This window comes from Lichenostomus cassidix, chromosome 22 (assembly GCF_008360975.1).
Source record: "Lichenostomus cassidix isolate B80296 chromosome 22, HeHo_3.0, whole genome shotgun sequence".
Lineage (NCBI taxonomy): Eukaryota > Metazoa > Chordata > Aves > Passeriformes > Meliphagidae > Lichenostomus > Lichenostomus cassidix.
Genome location: NC_139502.1, coordinates 4,505,810 through 4,521,402, shown reverse-complemented (window position 1 = coordinate 4,521,402; position 15,593 = coordinate 4,505,810). Strand labels below are relative to the sequence as shown.

The window sequence follows — 15,593 nt, the reverse complement described above, 5'->3', positions numbered from 1 at the left end:
GGGGGTCTGACTGCGGAAAGCCAAGGACTGAACGAAGCTATATTTTAAGTCATCCTTTCCTGCCTTGGGCTACAGGTGAAGCATCTGTTGCCAGTGCCTTTGGTTGTGGGTGCTTTGTGTGCCTCGCAAGTCTCTGAGGGCCCCTGGCTGCTGATGTGAGGCCCAGGGTTCCCTCACAGCTTCTCAGAGCAGATGGACCCAGTCACTGTCCAAAGTGTCAGCTGGGGCTGCTGCTTATTTTCAGGAATTTATTGCAATCCCACAGGAAACAATGACCTGGCTTTCCCATAAGGATAAGTAGAGCAAGTCCAGCCACTGCTGGAAGCTGCAGGGGGGAATCACAACCCCAATGCAGCATCAACATTCACTCAGCAAGAACCATGCATAGGAGGGATGGGGATTCTAGACATCTGTCATAAGGTGATTCTCTCTTCATCTCTCTGAAATCTAAGAACCCAAACACCTACTGAACAAATGTGCAATGTTTTCTGTGAGAATTCACATACCTGGACTCTTTTCTGAATCTGGTCTCCTGAGTTCAGCAATTCCACCCCCACACCCAGCATTACCTCCAGGAAGGGTTTTACTCCAACAGTTATTTCATTTACCCACAGCTGCAGAACTACTCAGTCCATGCAGGGGAAAGTTTGAACTGGGGTGTTCCATTGGCTTCTTTTGCCTTCTGCTCTTCAAAACAAACAAGGAACCTCTTTTCTTTCTCAGCTCATTACACCAAAGGCTGCCTTTTCCATGAGCCCCACACAGAAATATCCTGGGACAGAGCCTGCCCAGCCCCTCATTGCTCTGGAAATCTCAAGTCAACACTGACGTAGGCTGATTTCTTGCCTCAACTCAAATCCTACTTTACATTAAGGCTCAGCATGTAAAACCACTTGTGATGGCTTCAGTGGCACACTACAATGTGGACAAACCCTGTTTCTTGGAGGAGTAAAATGCATTTGAGTATTTGGGAGGATGGGAGGGAAAGAGGAACTGGAGTGGAAACACAAGCACCTGCCCTGGTATGAAGAGGACAGGTGGTACTGAGCCAGCAGGAGAAACCTACACCACCATCCCTGTGCTCTGTGCCACCTGGGCTTCTGTTGTCTGGCAAGCAAAATATATATTCTGCAGGCTTTGCACAGTTACACCCCACAACGGACTGATTGCCTGTCCCACAAATCCAGAGGAGGATTGCTCTGACCTGCAAGGGTTTGGGACTCCTCCTCCTCCAGCCCAATCTCCAGAGGCACTGCCTGCTCCAGGCTCTAACTTGTGTGCACACAAACGTAATTCCATTTTGGCTGGAAGTCTACACTGCTGCTTCACTGAGCCATGGGATGGATTGGGTTGCAAAGACCTTAAGGCCCATCCTGTTCCACCCCTGCCATTCCAGGGACATCTTTTACTGTCCCAGGGTGCTCCAAGCCCCGTCCAACCTGGCCTTGGACACTTGGAGGGATGGGGCAGCCACAGCTTCTCTGGGCACCCTGTGCCAGGGTCTCCCCACCCTCACAGGGAAGAATTTCCTCCTAATTTCCTCTTTGGAAGCTGTATGGGAGCTGTGCATGGGAAAATGAACGAGCAAGAAAAACTGTTCGTTGTGGTTAGAGGAGGATTTGAACTACATTAACAGAATATTCCAGCTGGTGTCATAGATCCCCTGTTTAGAGTTCAGATGAATTAGTACCACCACAGTGTCCCAGTGGTTCTCCCTGTAGCTGCCTATACTTTCTCTTCTCCTTTGCCTCAGATAAGGCTGAATTCCTGGTTTAATTTACACCTCTACAGCTCCTGGCATGATGGGTTTGGTTTTTGCTAACACGTGGATCACCAGGTGGAATACACCATTACAGTGAACGAGGCCCCAGGGTATGTGGCAGCACTGTCCCAGTCTTTTCAGCGCAGATTTAATTTCCTTGCCTTTCAGCACTGTGTGGGAAGTGAGAGACAACGAGTTATTTCCTGGATTGGTCTTTGCAAGTACACAGCATTCTCCACCAGACAGAGAAAGTCCAGGAAAGGAGACTTGATTTTCTAAGGGTTTGAATTTGCCAGAAATAAAGAGACAACCGAATTCCTCAGGTGGTGCACCGGCCAGTGCTAATCCCTCTCTGAAACACCTCATTATTGCAGCAGATTAAAGGTTATTCAAAGACATAAGAAAGGACAGAAAAGCAGGAAATCTTACTGTGGTAATGATTCAGGCTAGTTCTTCCCTCCTCTGCATATTTTAGACACAATGATGGTCACCCTCTCAGCTGCGGACATTCAAGATGGCTGTCCTGTGAGTTGTGGTCAGCTCCTGGCATGGGTGCCAAAGGTGGCACGAGGACAGGCTTGGCAAAGTGCTTCCTACAGGTCTAAAATGAACATCCCTGGCCTTGCAGACCCTGAATCTCTGCACTATGAATGTCACCTTGTGGCCATGTGCACCCAGCGGCCACTGTGCCAACCTGTGCTCCCTGTACAGCTGTCCCAATGTGGTGGTTTTGACTGGCCCAAAACATCAGTGAAGTGTTTCTAACATCTAGGAGAAAATTGGACCCCTCAGAAGCTGTTGTAGCAGGCCTGGGGAGGTGCCTGAGGGGTGGGGTGTGGCACAAAGACGGCCCCCGTGTGTCCTGAGTGCAAGTTCTGGAAGTCTTTACATCAAGACCAGCAGAGCCAATCTCTGATGGCTCTGAAGGTGATGGACATGCTGCCGGCCAAGTGTGGGCCAATTGGAGGTGCTGGTTACGCCTCTGTGAAAACATATTTAAGAAAAATTCAAAACAAAGCAGGCACACACTTCTTTCACTTCTTTGTAGTTGGAGGAGGAGGAGGTGGAGGTGAAAATATGTAAGGGAGAACAGCATGGAGATTGCCAAGGTCAGTGAAGAAGGGGGGAGAAAGAGGTGCTCCAATGCTCCCAGCACCGGAGCTGAAACTTTCTGCTAGCCGTGGTGGAAGCTATGGGGGAGCAAGAAGTTTCTCCTGCAGCCCATGGAGTCCATAAGGATGCAGAAATTCACCCACAGCCCACGCCAGAGGAGCAGGGGGATGCCTGGAAAAGACTGTGAACCAGTGGGAGTCTCATCTAAGCTTCCAGAACTTGCACTCAGGACACACAGGAGCCAGCTTTGTGCCACACCCCACCCCTCAGACACCTCCCCAGGCCTACTACAACAGCTTCTGAGGGGTCCAATTTTCTCCTAGATGTTAGAAACACTTCACGGATGTTTTGGGCCAATCAAAACCACCACACCCTGGCTGCTGCTAATCCTTCACATTTATTGCTGAGCCCCAGCCTGCCTTCTCACAAATCCTTTGGGAAAGGAAAGACATTGGATCAGCTGCATTTCAAGGGCAGGAGAAGCCTCTGAGGAGTGGAAGTTGATGAAGTGCCTTGGTCAAGGTCACTCTGTGTGTCAGTGGTAGAGACCAAGTGGCTCTACCAGCCAGGCTTGGACTCTCAGTTTAGCATCCAAACCTCAGGTGTCCCACTGCCACTTGAGGAGAGCCCACAGAGCAGTTCCACTGGACACCCTAGATTTGGAATTACAATAGCAGAGCTCTCCATCTCCACAATGCTTTTCTGTGGGGAAGGTTCAGGAAGTTTGGCTGTAAATGTCTTATTTCATACTCTGACTGTTCTGTTTCTATAAAGACCAATTTTTATGTCCGCACATGCACACACACATTTTCCTTTCCTAGTGAAAAGAACAATTGTGATTATTTTAATGTGGACATTTTCATGTATTTGGTGGCCTCACGCTCTCATCACAACCAACCACAATCTGTACCAAAGCCCTGTCACTGAGATCCAGCATGGTGTGATTCCACCAGTAAACTTCCAAAATAAGCTCTTCTCCCTGAATCTTCATTAATTTGGGTAGGATACATCTTTACACATAATTACACATGGCTTTGTTATACTTTTTCTCTATTTATACCCTTCTGTATCTATATTCTTCTATTCAAGCACAAAATGAAAATGCAATTAATGCAGTGCTGTAACAAATCAAAACAGTTTGCTCCCTGATTGAAGAGTTCTTGGCCAAGCCTGAGCTTGAAATGCATTTTGATAATCTCATAAATTCCTGACAGAATGACATTTATCAAGGAAGTGCAACTGGCACCTCAGAGAAGCAGGAATTGTTTGGGTCCTGTGAGCAATTTGCACAAGTATGTGTTCCTGTATTGCATTATAAAAGTGATAAAGTTCTCTAAAAAATGTATATATTTTTACATCACCTCTCTGATGATGTTTCCAATATAAAAATAACCTCATTAATGCTGACAAGAACGCAAACCTCGTCTCTTGAAAATGTGAGAAGACCACAGGAATCCCATGTGATTTCACTTCCTTGCCTTATTGGAACCATCTGTGTCTGTTGGTAACCTCAGACCCTCTATCCCCAGGTCTGACTCCAAAAAACAGAATTTCATTAATTTTTTGTACATCTCAGCCTCTCTGGATGCACTTCAAAACAGGTCCTGAGCATCCCTGTCTTTTCCTTTTGCCCTGGGCTAAGAGATGAGTCAATAAAAGCCCCCTGCCCACCAGAGCAAGGTTTGCTCCACGGTTTGCTCCTGCAGAGGCAGCCAGGGGCTAGCAGGGGCTGCAGGAGCAATGACACCATGTCCAGGACCTGGAGCTTTGCAGGAGCTGTGGCTCAGGCCATGCTCTGGGCAGAGATCCCTTCCCTCGTGGCAGTTCCCCTTGGAGAGCTCTCAGCTCTGCCTCCAGACCCATCTAACCCACACTCCCTGTGCAGTCATTCCTAGAGCTGTGCCTGCTGCAGTGAACAGCCCCAGGACAAGGCATCCCCACCTTCATTCAAAGGCCCATGGCAGGAACAGGCAAGAGGCAAAGACAAGGGACTGTGTGAGGTCACAGGGAGCAGGGGGAGGACAGGAATCTTCAGTCCCACATTATCCACTGCAATGTATATAAACTGTGTTATTCACTGCCTTGCAGCAATGTCTGGTTCCAGACTGATGTGAACCTCAGGGCAGGGGACATCTTTCCTGACAAGTTCATGGATCCCTGGAAGCTGCGTGGGCTGCAGCGGATAAACAGCAACAATTACTCAACACAGGGTTTGAAGTGGAATCTGTGTTTCGTTCTATGTAAGGAATCTTCTGAACAGCTCAGCTCATGTGCTGGCAGGGATAAAGTCACTGATTATAGCAAGGGATTGCTTATATATGAAAATGATGTAACCCTGGGACTCAGTCCTACTCCTTTCTAGGCTCCAAAGCAAACAGAGATGCCTTTCAGTTATTTTTCATCTGGCTTCACTGTTTTATGTTTATCAGTGGGTGAATTAACGAGCCCGTTCGACAACACTGAGTCTGAAATCTGCTTCCCTTTCTTCACGAAAGAGAGGAGAAAGGAGGACATACAAACTGCTATCAAAACATCTTGTAACTTTTAGGAATATCATATGGTCAAAGGCTCCTGTGTGCCTTCAATCTCTGCTTTACTAGCCATACATGTAGCCTGCGAGAGTTTGAGTATTTATCCACCCTGAGAAGGCTCCAAGTTTGGTCTGCTGGCTCCCTTTGAGGCTGCTGATTCCTGTGGGATGCTCTGCTAACTCCTGGTTCTTTCATTCCCGGGGCATGTCCACAGCTGGCAGCTTGTCCAGGGCTGGCACTGCGGACCTGCTGGTTTGTTACTGAATAACTCTGAGGTGTTTATTCAGCTTGTGAAATCCACCCAGAGCAGCTGCACTGAAATAGAGCTGATTAGTCTGGAACTGCTCTGGGTGCCTGCCAGGGAGGCAAACCAGAGCCCAGCATTCTTGGGAGCACCTGGGATGGGAGTGAGGGCTGACCTGGTCCCCCGCAGCATCAGGATGAAGTTGGGCAGTCAGGGAAAAGCTGGGAAGCTGCAGCTGCCCTGGCCTATGTAGCAAGACCTCAAAGCTGCAGCTGCTGGAGCTTCCTGGAGCCTCTGCCCAGCAAGGCTGGGTTTGTACTAGGCAGCAGGGTTGGAGTTGCAAACCATCTGTGTCCCCACACCATGGCCTGGAGTTGCCAGAATCAGCTCTGAGGGGCCCTTTTGCTGCCACGCAGGGGAGGGCACTCCTTCAGCTCTGCTTCCCAATAGAACAGGAGGTTTTGCAGCCTGGAGAGGACCAAGTCTATCCCTGTGCTCCTGGTCCAAGGGAGCTGTATGGAATCACAGGGAGAGGCCACAGGAATGTACATGTGGGCTCAGCAGTGCCAAAACTCCTACCACAGCTCTGCCCTGGCAAAGCCTGCACTGGGAACACCAGGCTGGGAGAGCATCCAGGTGTCGGTGTGTCCATGTGTAGGGCTGCCTGGCTGGGACTGTCCTCCCTCAGCATCTCCTGCTCCAGGAACATCTAAACCTGTTGGATGCAGCCCGCTGGCCCCAGTCTGCAGGTCAGGCCCAGGAGGTGACATGCCACACCTCAGAGCACTGAGACCCCTTCCCCACGGTCCCTGGCAGCCCTCAGCCACACCACATGCTCAGCTGTACTCCTGGGATGTGGCCAGGTCAATAAATAAATGTTTCTACTAAGGAACCCAGTGCCAGGTTGTGCATCCATCACAAAAGTGGTCCTGACTTTGGACAGCAAAGGGATGAAGTTCTGTGGGCTGTGAGTGTTCTTCCAAGCCAGAGAGATGCCAAGAACTGTGTCCTGGGTTGGATGGAGGAAATGATGGACACTTTATTAAACTTCTATTATGAAACACTCACTGCAGAGGAAGGGCTGTGTTATTATGCAACCCAGAGGCTCTCACTGTGATTCTGGTGAAGTCTCCAAGGTAATGGCAGGGATTGAATCCGAGCCCATCAACACCAGCCCTGGGCAGGGGATTCTGGCCACACAGCTTTTTGCACAGGTAGAAATTTCCCATCATTTCAGTGCAACATCTGATCATTTTCTTTTGCAATGCTGTCCTACAGACACAGGTTTCATTTCAATAAAGATTTTCTGTGGAGTTGCTTCTTTTCCTTGGTGGTTTTTTCCATGCAGGGAAAGTGGACTGTTTGTGGTGCCCCAGGACTCTGCACTGAGGGCACTGAGAGCTCCAGTCAGCACCAGCAGATGTTTCTGTGCTGCCATTCCCATCAACTCAGCACTGACCTTCCCCCTGGATTTCCAAGCACACCAAAACAGGAATGTGTTTTATGAGATAATATTTAGTGTTTGCTGACCTGAGAGAAACCACGAATCAGGCAGCCTTTGTATCCTAAGGTTGGACATGCATTTAAATTTCTCTTAGAGAACAGTGGCACAGATGAGAACAGAGGGATGTGGCAGGGATCCAGCAGGGCTCCCGGCTACTGAGGAGAGTCTCCCTATTCTGTGAGGTGCAAATTTTGCAACTGTTTTTCCAACCTTTTGCTTTTCTTTTTGCCTGATTTGGCTCCCAAGGCACAGTTGTAGTTTTTGGCAGTACAGTTAACAGCAGTATTGCCTCATCCCTTTTTGGTCCCTTGAACAGAAGCCTCTACTTTTGTAAAGCCAACCTTTCTAATGCCCAGTAAAATCCCTTTCTAGGAGAAAGTGAAGTAGGGCAGACTAAAACGAGCATCCAAATCATGGGAATGTCTGTATCAAGATGGGAGATGACTCAGAAATTGTGCAGCTGAACCCAGTGCTTGTGAGCTGGATGCTTCTCCTTAGTCTAATTCTGAAGTAGGGAAACAAAACCCACACATTTTTGCTGAATAGGAAAGGGGAAAACCTGAACTAATATTGCCATTTTAGCTGTGTAAACTAATGAAAGTCATTTCAGTGTTTTACAGTGAGTTCTCAGCCTGGTTTTGCCTGTGCTGTTGGGGGTGGCATCACGTGGGAGTTCTGACACTGCTGTGAAGGGATAAACACAAACTGCTCACTTAAACCTGACAGTAATTGACAACAAGAGGTTTGATGTTCTCTGACACACCATTATTCAAAGAAACCAAACACTCAAACTCATAGTTTTGTTGACACAGAGGAAAAACTTGCAGAAGGGCCTGGAAGTACTTCATATCTACACAGGGAAGTGGCCAAACAAAGGAGTCACCTGGAGAGAAACAGGTATTTTAGCAGCTCTAAGCCTGGGTGCATTTTCAGCCAACTCCTCTTTTGCACTGAATTAGATTGTGCCCAGGTCGGAGATCCTCTACAGCACAACTCCGTCAGGAAGGGCTTCACTGACTCCAAGGCTGGATCACATCACACCTGTATGGGCTGATTCTGCTGGTGCTTGTGCTCCAGGACAGAATGAGTCCAAGGGCGTGTCACTGCAAAGGCTGGAGCCTCTGTCAGCTGCACCAGGAGAAATTGCTGTTAACTTTGAGGGTTACACTGCTCTGGATTCTCCCCAGCATAAATGGAAGTGGCATCTGTCATGTAAATAATTTCAGTTTGTCAAGTCAAACAAAAAACCAAACCAAACCAAACCAAAAAAAATTCACAGAATAGGCATTCTTCAGGCCCTGATTTCTGAGAGAGAATTGCCAGGCACCAGCCCGTTCCCAAATTTTCTCCCAAAAATCAGAATCAGTGAAGATGTTTTAGCAAATCTTCCCTGGGAAGGAATAAAATATTAAACCTTTTAATTCACAAAAAGGTCCTGTATTCAATAAAAATGCCCACAGGGAACCAAATGCTACAGGCCTATGATTCTCCACCAATTACATTGTTGTCTTATGTCGAGTTTCTTGAAGCCTTACAGTGCTGCAGTTACTTACATTTTGGGACAAATATATTCCTGAAACAACTCCAAGGTCTTTGTTGATTCATGTCAGGGATATGTTACTGACTGCATAAGACATTAATCTAACTGACATTTTCCACCATGAGGGGAATTTAATGAATGACAATCACAGAAACATGGAATATCCTGAGCTGGAAGTGACCCACAGGGATCACCAATCCAGCTCCTGGCCCTGCACAGACACCCCAACAATCCTACCCTGTCCCAGAGCATTGTCCAAACGCTCCTGGAGCTCTGGCAGCCTCAGTCTGTCCCCATTCCCTGGGGAGCCTGGGCAGTGCCTGACACCCTCTGGGGGAAGAACCTTTCCTGATCTCCAACCTGACCCTCCCCTGACACAGCTCCAGCTGTTCCCATGGGTCCCGTCAAAATATGCAGGAATATCCTTTACTATTCACTAGAAATTCTTCCTGTAACTGAACTCTATGCTCTGGACTGTGCTGGGCTCTTCCATGGGTATTTCTGTCCTTGCATCAGGACAGCTCATGCTTGAAACCATATCAGCCAAACCCCATGAACTGTTTGCAAACAAAGCTGACAGATGTCACTGAGAGTTTGTTTCTAAGCTCTCTGGAATGTCTGCCTTCAGTGCCACATGTGAAGGTGATCAGAGGGTTTCACTTTTCCCTGCTGTAAGGAAAGGTCTGGAGGCACTGGTACCTTGTCTCCTGGCTGGGGACGCATCACGGACACACGGTCGTATCCTTTCCGCAGCAGGACCCAGAGGGCATCCAGCTTCCCCTGGAATGAAAGGAAACAGGGTGTTTGTTATGCTCTGTGCAAAATGCAGTGCAGGGACAATGCAGCTTGGACCCCACAGGTTTTACTCCATTTTCAGTGCCTGTAGAAGATGCTGGAGAACAATGCTTTCTCTCACAGAAACTTGCTCTGAACTTGCTGCAAGTGCAAAGGAAGAGCACTCAGATGTCTGACAGATAACAGTGTGTCTGACCTTTCAAAGTTAATGTGTGACTCAGATACCTTCTGGTCTCAGAGAGAGCCTAATACCTACTCATCTCCTGGCATCCCTGCCAGCAAAATATTAAATCAATGCAGAAAGTGAGCAGTGAACTCATGTGATGCTTTTCCAAACTGCTATGCCTCCTGCTCTGGCTGAGCAGCTCACCCCCAGCTCTAGGTGATCACTGTGAGAAAGAATTCTGATTTATGTCTCAAAACAATCTGCTGGGGAGAATGGAGAGCAAACCCATCTCTGCACTGCCAGGAGAGCTGAGCCCCAGGTGGGGACTGAGTGACGGCCAGGTCATCTCTCCTGGCAGCCACCAAGAGAGGTCTCATCCAGCCACCAAAAGAGGTCTCATCAGGCCCTCCCCATATGTCAGCTCATATTTGCACCTTTTCCAGGCAGTAACAATCATCTTTCCAAGCCCTAGAGCCCCACTCTGAGCTCAGAGGCAGGAGCTGTCCCTCACTGGGTTGTCTCACACCCCACACACCCAAACACCCATAAGTACATCAGCACAGACCTGGGTGAGGTCTGCTCAAAACCCAATGTATTGAAACCTCTTGTAGACAGACTTTGGCTGATGTGTGATCAGACCCTCCCTGCCATTCCCTTCAGTGCAGCCCAAACATTCATCCCTGACTGGAATTCAGCAGTCAAGCCTGAGGGTACTCTTCAAACGAGCTGAACGAGGCCAGAAGGAGCAGCCCAGGGCTCTGCAATGCAGAAACATCCACCAAATCACTTGCTCTGAATCATTCATCTGCTGCTGAAGGATTCCTGCTCTATCCCTATTCCAACAGGTCAGGGTTTCCTTTCGAAAATGGACTTGGCTCCTGGGAGAGCTGTAGGAAGGTTTGCATGAGCACACAGTGGCTCAGAGCAAGGCTACAGATGGGTCGGTCACAAGACAAGATTATTTGATCAAACCTCTTCACATTAACTTCATTTGATCCTCAGTCTGTGAAGTGCACAATGCCCTGAGATTTGTAGGAGTTTCTGGAGAGGGTTAACAACAGACAGTATTCATTCATGTTTCCATGCGTATTGTCCTGAATGCTCCAAGTGCTGTGATATTACAGCAAAATCCCTATTAGCAAACTTCATTGTACCTCTAGAGACAGGCTCCTCTGAAAGTGTACAAAGTTTACCCTTGGTACAAAACTATTTTCTGCAGGTAGGAGGATCAAACCCAAAGACAAACTCCTGATTGGATCTGGGAACTCCTGTCTGATCACTCTTTCCTGGAAATAAAGACTACAAAACTCTTGTGATTGCAGAAATGCCTTGTGTAACCATTGTGGGACAGAATTAACAAATGGAAATGTGAGCTGGATATTGCAGAGATAGTGGGGAAAGAGTGAGTAGCTTCATTCGGAGTAAGGCAGCTGATTTTCCTGAGGGCCTGGTCTGCAGAGTGAGCTCCAGTATCTGTGAGGGCCAGACCTGACAGTCGGGGTGTTTGGGAGGTCCTTTGTGACCTCAGGTCTCTGGTGTCTAACTAAACACTCTTTTTCATGGGGGCAGAGTTCTTCTCTTCCCTTTTCAAGGAACCATCAGGGCCATAATTCTCTCTGGGATCTCTATTCCTCAATCAGTGTGTTCAGCCAATGGTTCAAAGCTTATTTGGGAGTTGGAGGGACACATGGGTGGAGACAGACATGTAGAATGACTGCATAGAATTTGTTTCCATAGGATATGGGGAAAATACTTCCTAAGGTGAGAGCCAGGAAACTGTTATTCTCAAAGGAAGAAGCAAGAAACCTCGCTGTCAGATCCTTTTGCACTTGGACAGCAGAACCCTTTAGACCTGAGGGAAACCATCCCTTCTATTCCAATCCATCCTTCCCCTTACAGCAGAGCTGGTTGAAGCTCTTGATCTCCTGTCCACTCTGACAGCTTAAGAAATTAGTAACTTTTTCTTCCATTTTTCCTTTAGGAAAACAGAGGCAAAATGACAACTTTCCATGGAACAAAAAAAATTCCTTTTTACTCTGCAGTCCTTATTTCCAAGAGCCTACCAGGATTTCTTGGGAAAAGCCAAGAGCTCCGTCTTTGGGAGCCTCAGGGTCTGCCTGAGACATTTGGGTAGGAGAGAGGGAGTGTGCATCATGGAAAGGATGATGGCTGAAGCAATGAAATGGCAATGCTTTCACTTGGACGCAGAAACCCTCCTGTGCACTCCATGGATGGGCTGTGTCTCTGTGTCTGGAACTCCTCTGCAGCTGAAGCACAAATCACTTGGAGAAAAATGAGATCTGGAGGCAAATAAAGTCTTGAGTCCTACTAGATCTCAAGCCCAGAGAGAAGAAACAGTTGGGGCAGATGACAAATGAAGGAGAGCACAGTTCCAGCTGTGGAATTTCTTCTGAACTCATGATTAATTCAGTGCTGTATTGACCCTGAGTTACCTCAGTGCTCCCGAGGCCTGCTGGTGTCAGGCAGAGGCAGTTTTGCACCTGTCTGTAAACCCAAGCTGCCCTTGGGCCTCTCTGGCAAGGCCACTGTGCCATGACAACTTTGTGAACAGAGACGAGGGACAAAGGCTGGAGAACGTGCCAGGAACACAGGGCCCAGGAAATGCTGGAGAGGCCTCCATGCAGGATTCACCTGAGGTTTCCTTTTGAGAGCACCCTGTTGCTTCAGCCTTAGGTTGTAGTCACGTGGGGGTCAGTCACTTGTTCCAGGAAATGAGTGGCAGGATGAGAGAAAATGGCCAGAGGAGGTTTAGGCTGGATATTGGGAAAAATTTCTTCACTGCAAGGGTTGTAAAGCCCTGGCACAGCTGCTCAGGGCAGTGGTGGAGCCTCCATTCCTGGAAGTGTTCAAAAAACATGTGGATGTGGCTCAAGGACATGGTTTAATGGTGAACAAGGTGGTGGTGCTGGATGGATGATTGGACTTGATGAGAGCTTTTCCAGCCTTAATGATTCCATGACTCTCTGGTTCATTTCCATCTACGTTTTCTGCTGCCCCTCCCTGTCAGATGAGCCGAGTATTTGGCGAGTTTCTTAAGAAGTTTTTGGATTTGTCATTCCCTTTGGATTACCTGCACTGGCTTTTCAAACAGTTGAAATGACATTTTAAAAGCAGGATAATCCAGTTGGCAATGTGCTAAGAAGTAACAGCAGCAAATCAGAATAACAACAATAATAACCCCAATCTGTTAAGTGTCAGTAGCCACATTTGGTAGCAAATAAATCTCTGGAGAATTAATAAAAGCAATCTATCCCCTCTCAGCTGTCTACCTATTTATAGACATGACTCTGGCAAGATTGAAAAACAGAGGGAAGAAGAACTCCATCATAAAAGGCAGATCATTCTAAATAGGGGCTGGTGCTTGTGTGGTGTGGAGAAGAGGAGGCCTGTGGCCAGCACACATTATAAAATGTGAATTTCCTGGCTCTTTGTCAGAGTCAAGCACCCTTGGTTCACTGTTCCTGCAGTTTAATTCCTTTCTTGCCATTCTCCTTTACCCATGAGTTTTCTAAGCAGCTTGTTACAGGTATATTTATCTGCCTCCCAAAGGGGTGCTTCAACCAGCCCAGTGGATGGGGTGGAAATTTAACATCTGCTTTAACCACAGTGCACTTGGAGCATGGGGATGAGGGAAAATTCAAGCTGAGTATCAGGAGACATTTGCCATGGGTGAGGTCTGGGCGTCTGTGAAATATTCCCCCCAAGAAGTGATGGGAGCCTCTCTGTTATTTTCAAACCCAGAATGGACAAAGCAGGATGGATTGCAGCCAGTGCTGCCCTGGCTGAGGGTTCAGCCCCAGGAAGCTCACAGGCGGTTCCCACCTTCCCTGCCTGCCATGGCTCCGGGAGAGCTTCCCTGCAAATTCATCTTCCATGCTCACACCTCCAGGACAGGGCTTTCTGCCAAGATTGCTGATGAATTTTGCCAATTTTGCTAATTCCTTACTGTCCAGGGAGAGCAATAGCAGGACTCTGCTCCATAGGAATGATCCTTCCTGGGTTTGGTGAGTGCTGATGATTGTCCACGAGGAAAGTGTTGGAGACAGTTATCCTGTCTCCATACTCTTTTTGGGGGCAGCTCAGTAAGGGGTGTGGTGGCAATTAATAATTAGGTAAATTCTTGTCCAGGCTGCTAAATACTATCCAGATGTGGAACACTCCAAAGTTTTGGGAGTATTTGGATAGAGGGTTTTGGATTGGAAGTGTCTGTATCCTGTATACAATTGGAATGGTAGATAAGAGAGATATTTCTAAAGGAACTAAGAATATTACATGGCCCATGAGATGCTGTTAATATTTGTGGGCATCCTTATAACTGAATTCTTGTTGTTATGAAGCAAAGGCTGTTCCAGAGTGTAAGGGTCGATCCAAGAATCGAGTTCTGTCTCAACATTTCTGATCAGAAATTACAGGTGCAGGACTTATGCAGAGAATGCTGTGTACTTACCTAAGGCTGGTGCGGAGCGAATGCTTCGTGCCCGCCTAAGGTAGTATGGAACGAATGCTTTGTGCCTACCCAGAGCTGATACGGAGCGAATGCTTTGTACCTGCCTAAGGTGGTACAGAACGAAGACTTTGCACCTGCCTGAGTTGATACAGAACAAAGGCCTTGTGCCTGCCAATGTGGGTATGTGACGAAGGCTTTGCACCCGTTGCCCTGACACCCATTGTGAAAAACCTGCCGACCATGCCTCGGACTCTCCTCTCTTGACCCTGCCAAGTGGAGATTGGCAAATCTCCACAAGAATTAAGGGGGGGCAAAGGCGGCTGGCAAGGAGGGACCAGGTGTATGGACTAGCATAAAAGACAGCTTTGGAGTGGCTGAACTCCGAAGATCTTCCCCACCGAAAGATCACATCGATCTTTGCAGAGGCCAAGGAACGCCAACTGGACGGGACGCCAGGGACGCTGGACGTCTGTGGACCCGTGGTGGTAGCTATAGCCCCTTTCCTTCCCTTTCCTCCCCATCTTTTCCCAATTTTCTCTCTTTCTCTCTCTATCGCAGGCCGCTTTACAGGCCAAATTAATAAAGTTCCCCCTTGGATTCAAATTTAACTCCCTTGACTTGTTGCATTTTGTGTTTTCTTTTCCTTTTTGCACTCTGAGATCGTAGCTGGTATGAACCATCACGCGTCTGCTTACGAGTAGACCGTGACACAGAGTCAGAACTGAACCTCAGCCCTACATACATTGGGTCTTCTCTCCAAGCCTCTCTTGAGCTTTGGAGAATTTCCATCTTGGACACAGATCTGCAACAAACCTGACTCTTCTTTACAGAGCTGATTTCCTATCATGCAGAATAAATCCTGAAAGTCCACTGAAAGTCTCCTGGGGCTGTGATCCAACAGCATCAGCTGGGGAAGGGGAGAAACTCAGCAGCATCTCCTGTGGGAAAGGAACCAGCTCTCAAGGAATGAGCTCAGGTAGCTGCACCCACATGGTTCCAGCTGCCTGAGCAGTTATTTGGGGCTCTTTGTCCTAAAATCAGTGTTTCTGTCAGCTCAGTTGCAAAAACCAGTGCTGCCTCTTGGCTGGATGAGGTCACTTCCAGGAGCAAGGGAAACCTCCCAGGTGGGCCTGGTGTGTTTTCCAAGTGCACTGATGCAAAATGACAATGCAGCTCACGCAGGAACAAAGGGCAGTTCCATGGGATTGGTGTGTGCTACATTCCCCACTCGGAGCTGGAGCTGTCGACTCCAACCTGTCCCACTGTGGGAATGAACGACCTTCATGGACACACGTTGAAGTCATTACAACACAATTGCAAATGACTTGTTGGGAGGCCCTGTTTATGAGATAATAATCTTGCAGGGGGAAAAAAGAGAAAGCGCTGGACCAAATTTTCAAGGAGGCTCACATTTTCAGATCCTCTGGAAACCACCCGGACTCCCCTGGGCATCCCTGCCATTCCCACTGC

At 48.0% G+C, this 15,593-nt stretch overlaps 1 protein-coding gene across 1 annotated transcript in view; it reads right to left on the bottom strand.

Moving 5' to 3' along the window:
• The window catches only part of ANTXR1 (ANTXR cell adhesion molecule 1), a 103,629-nt gene that overhangs the window by 15,015 nt on the left and 73,021 nt on the right, over window positions 1-15,593 (bottom strand). The window contains exon 17 of the mRNA XM_085080412.1: window positions 9,394-9,474. Within this exon, the coding sequence (XP_084936538.1) occupies window positions 9,394-9,474 (81 nt within the window). The remainder of the gene's footprint in view (window positions 1-9,393; window positions 9,475-15,593) is intronic.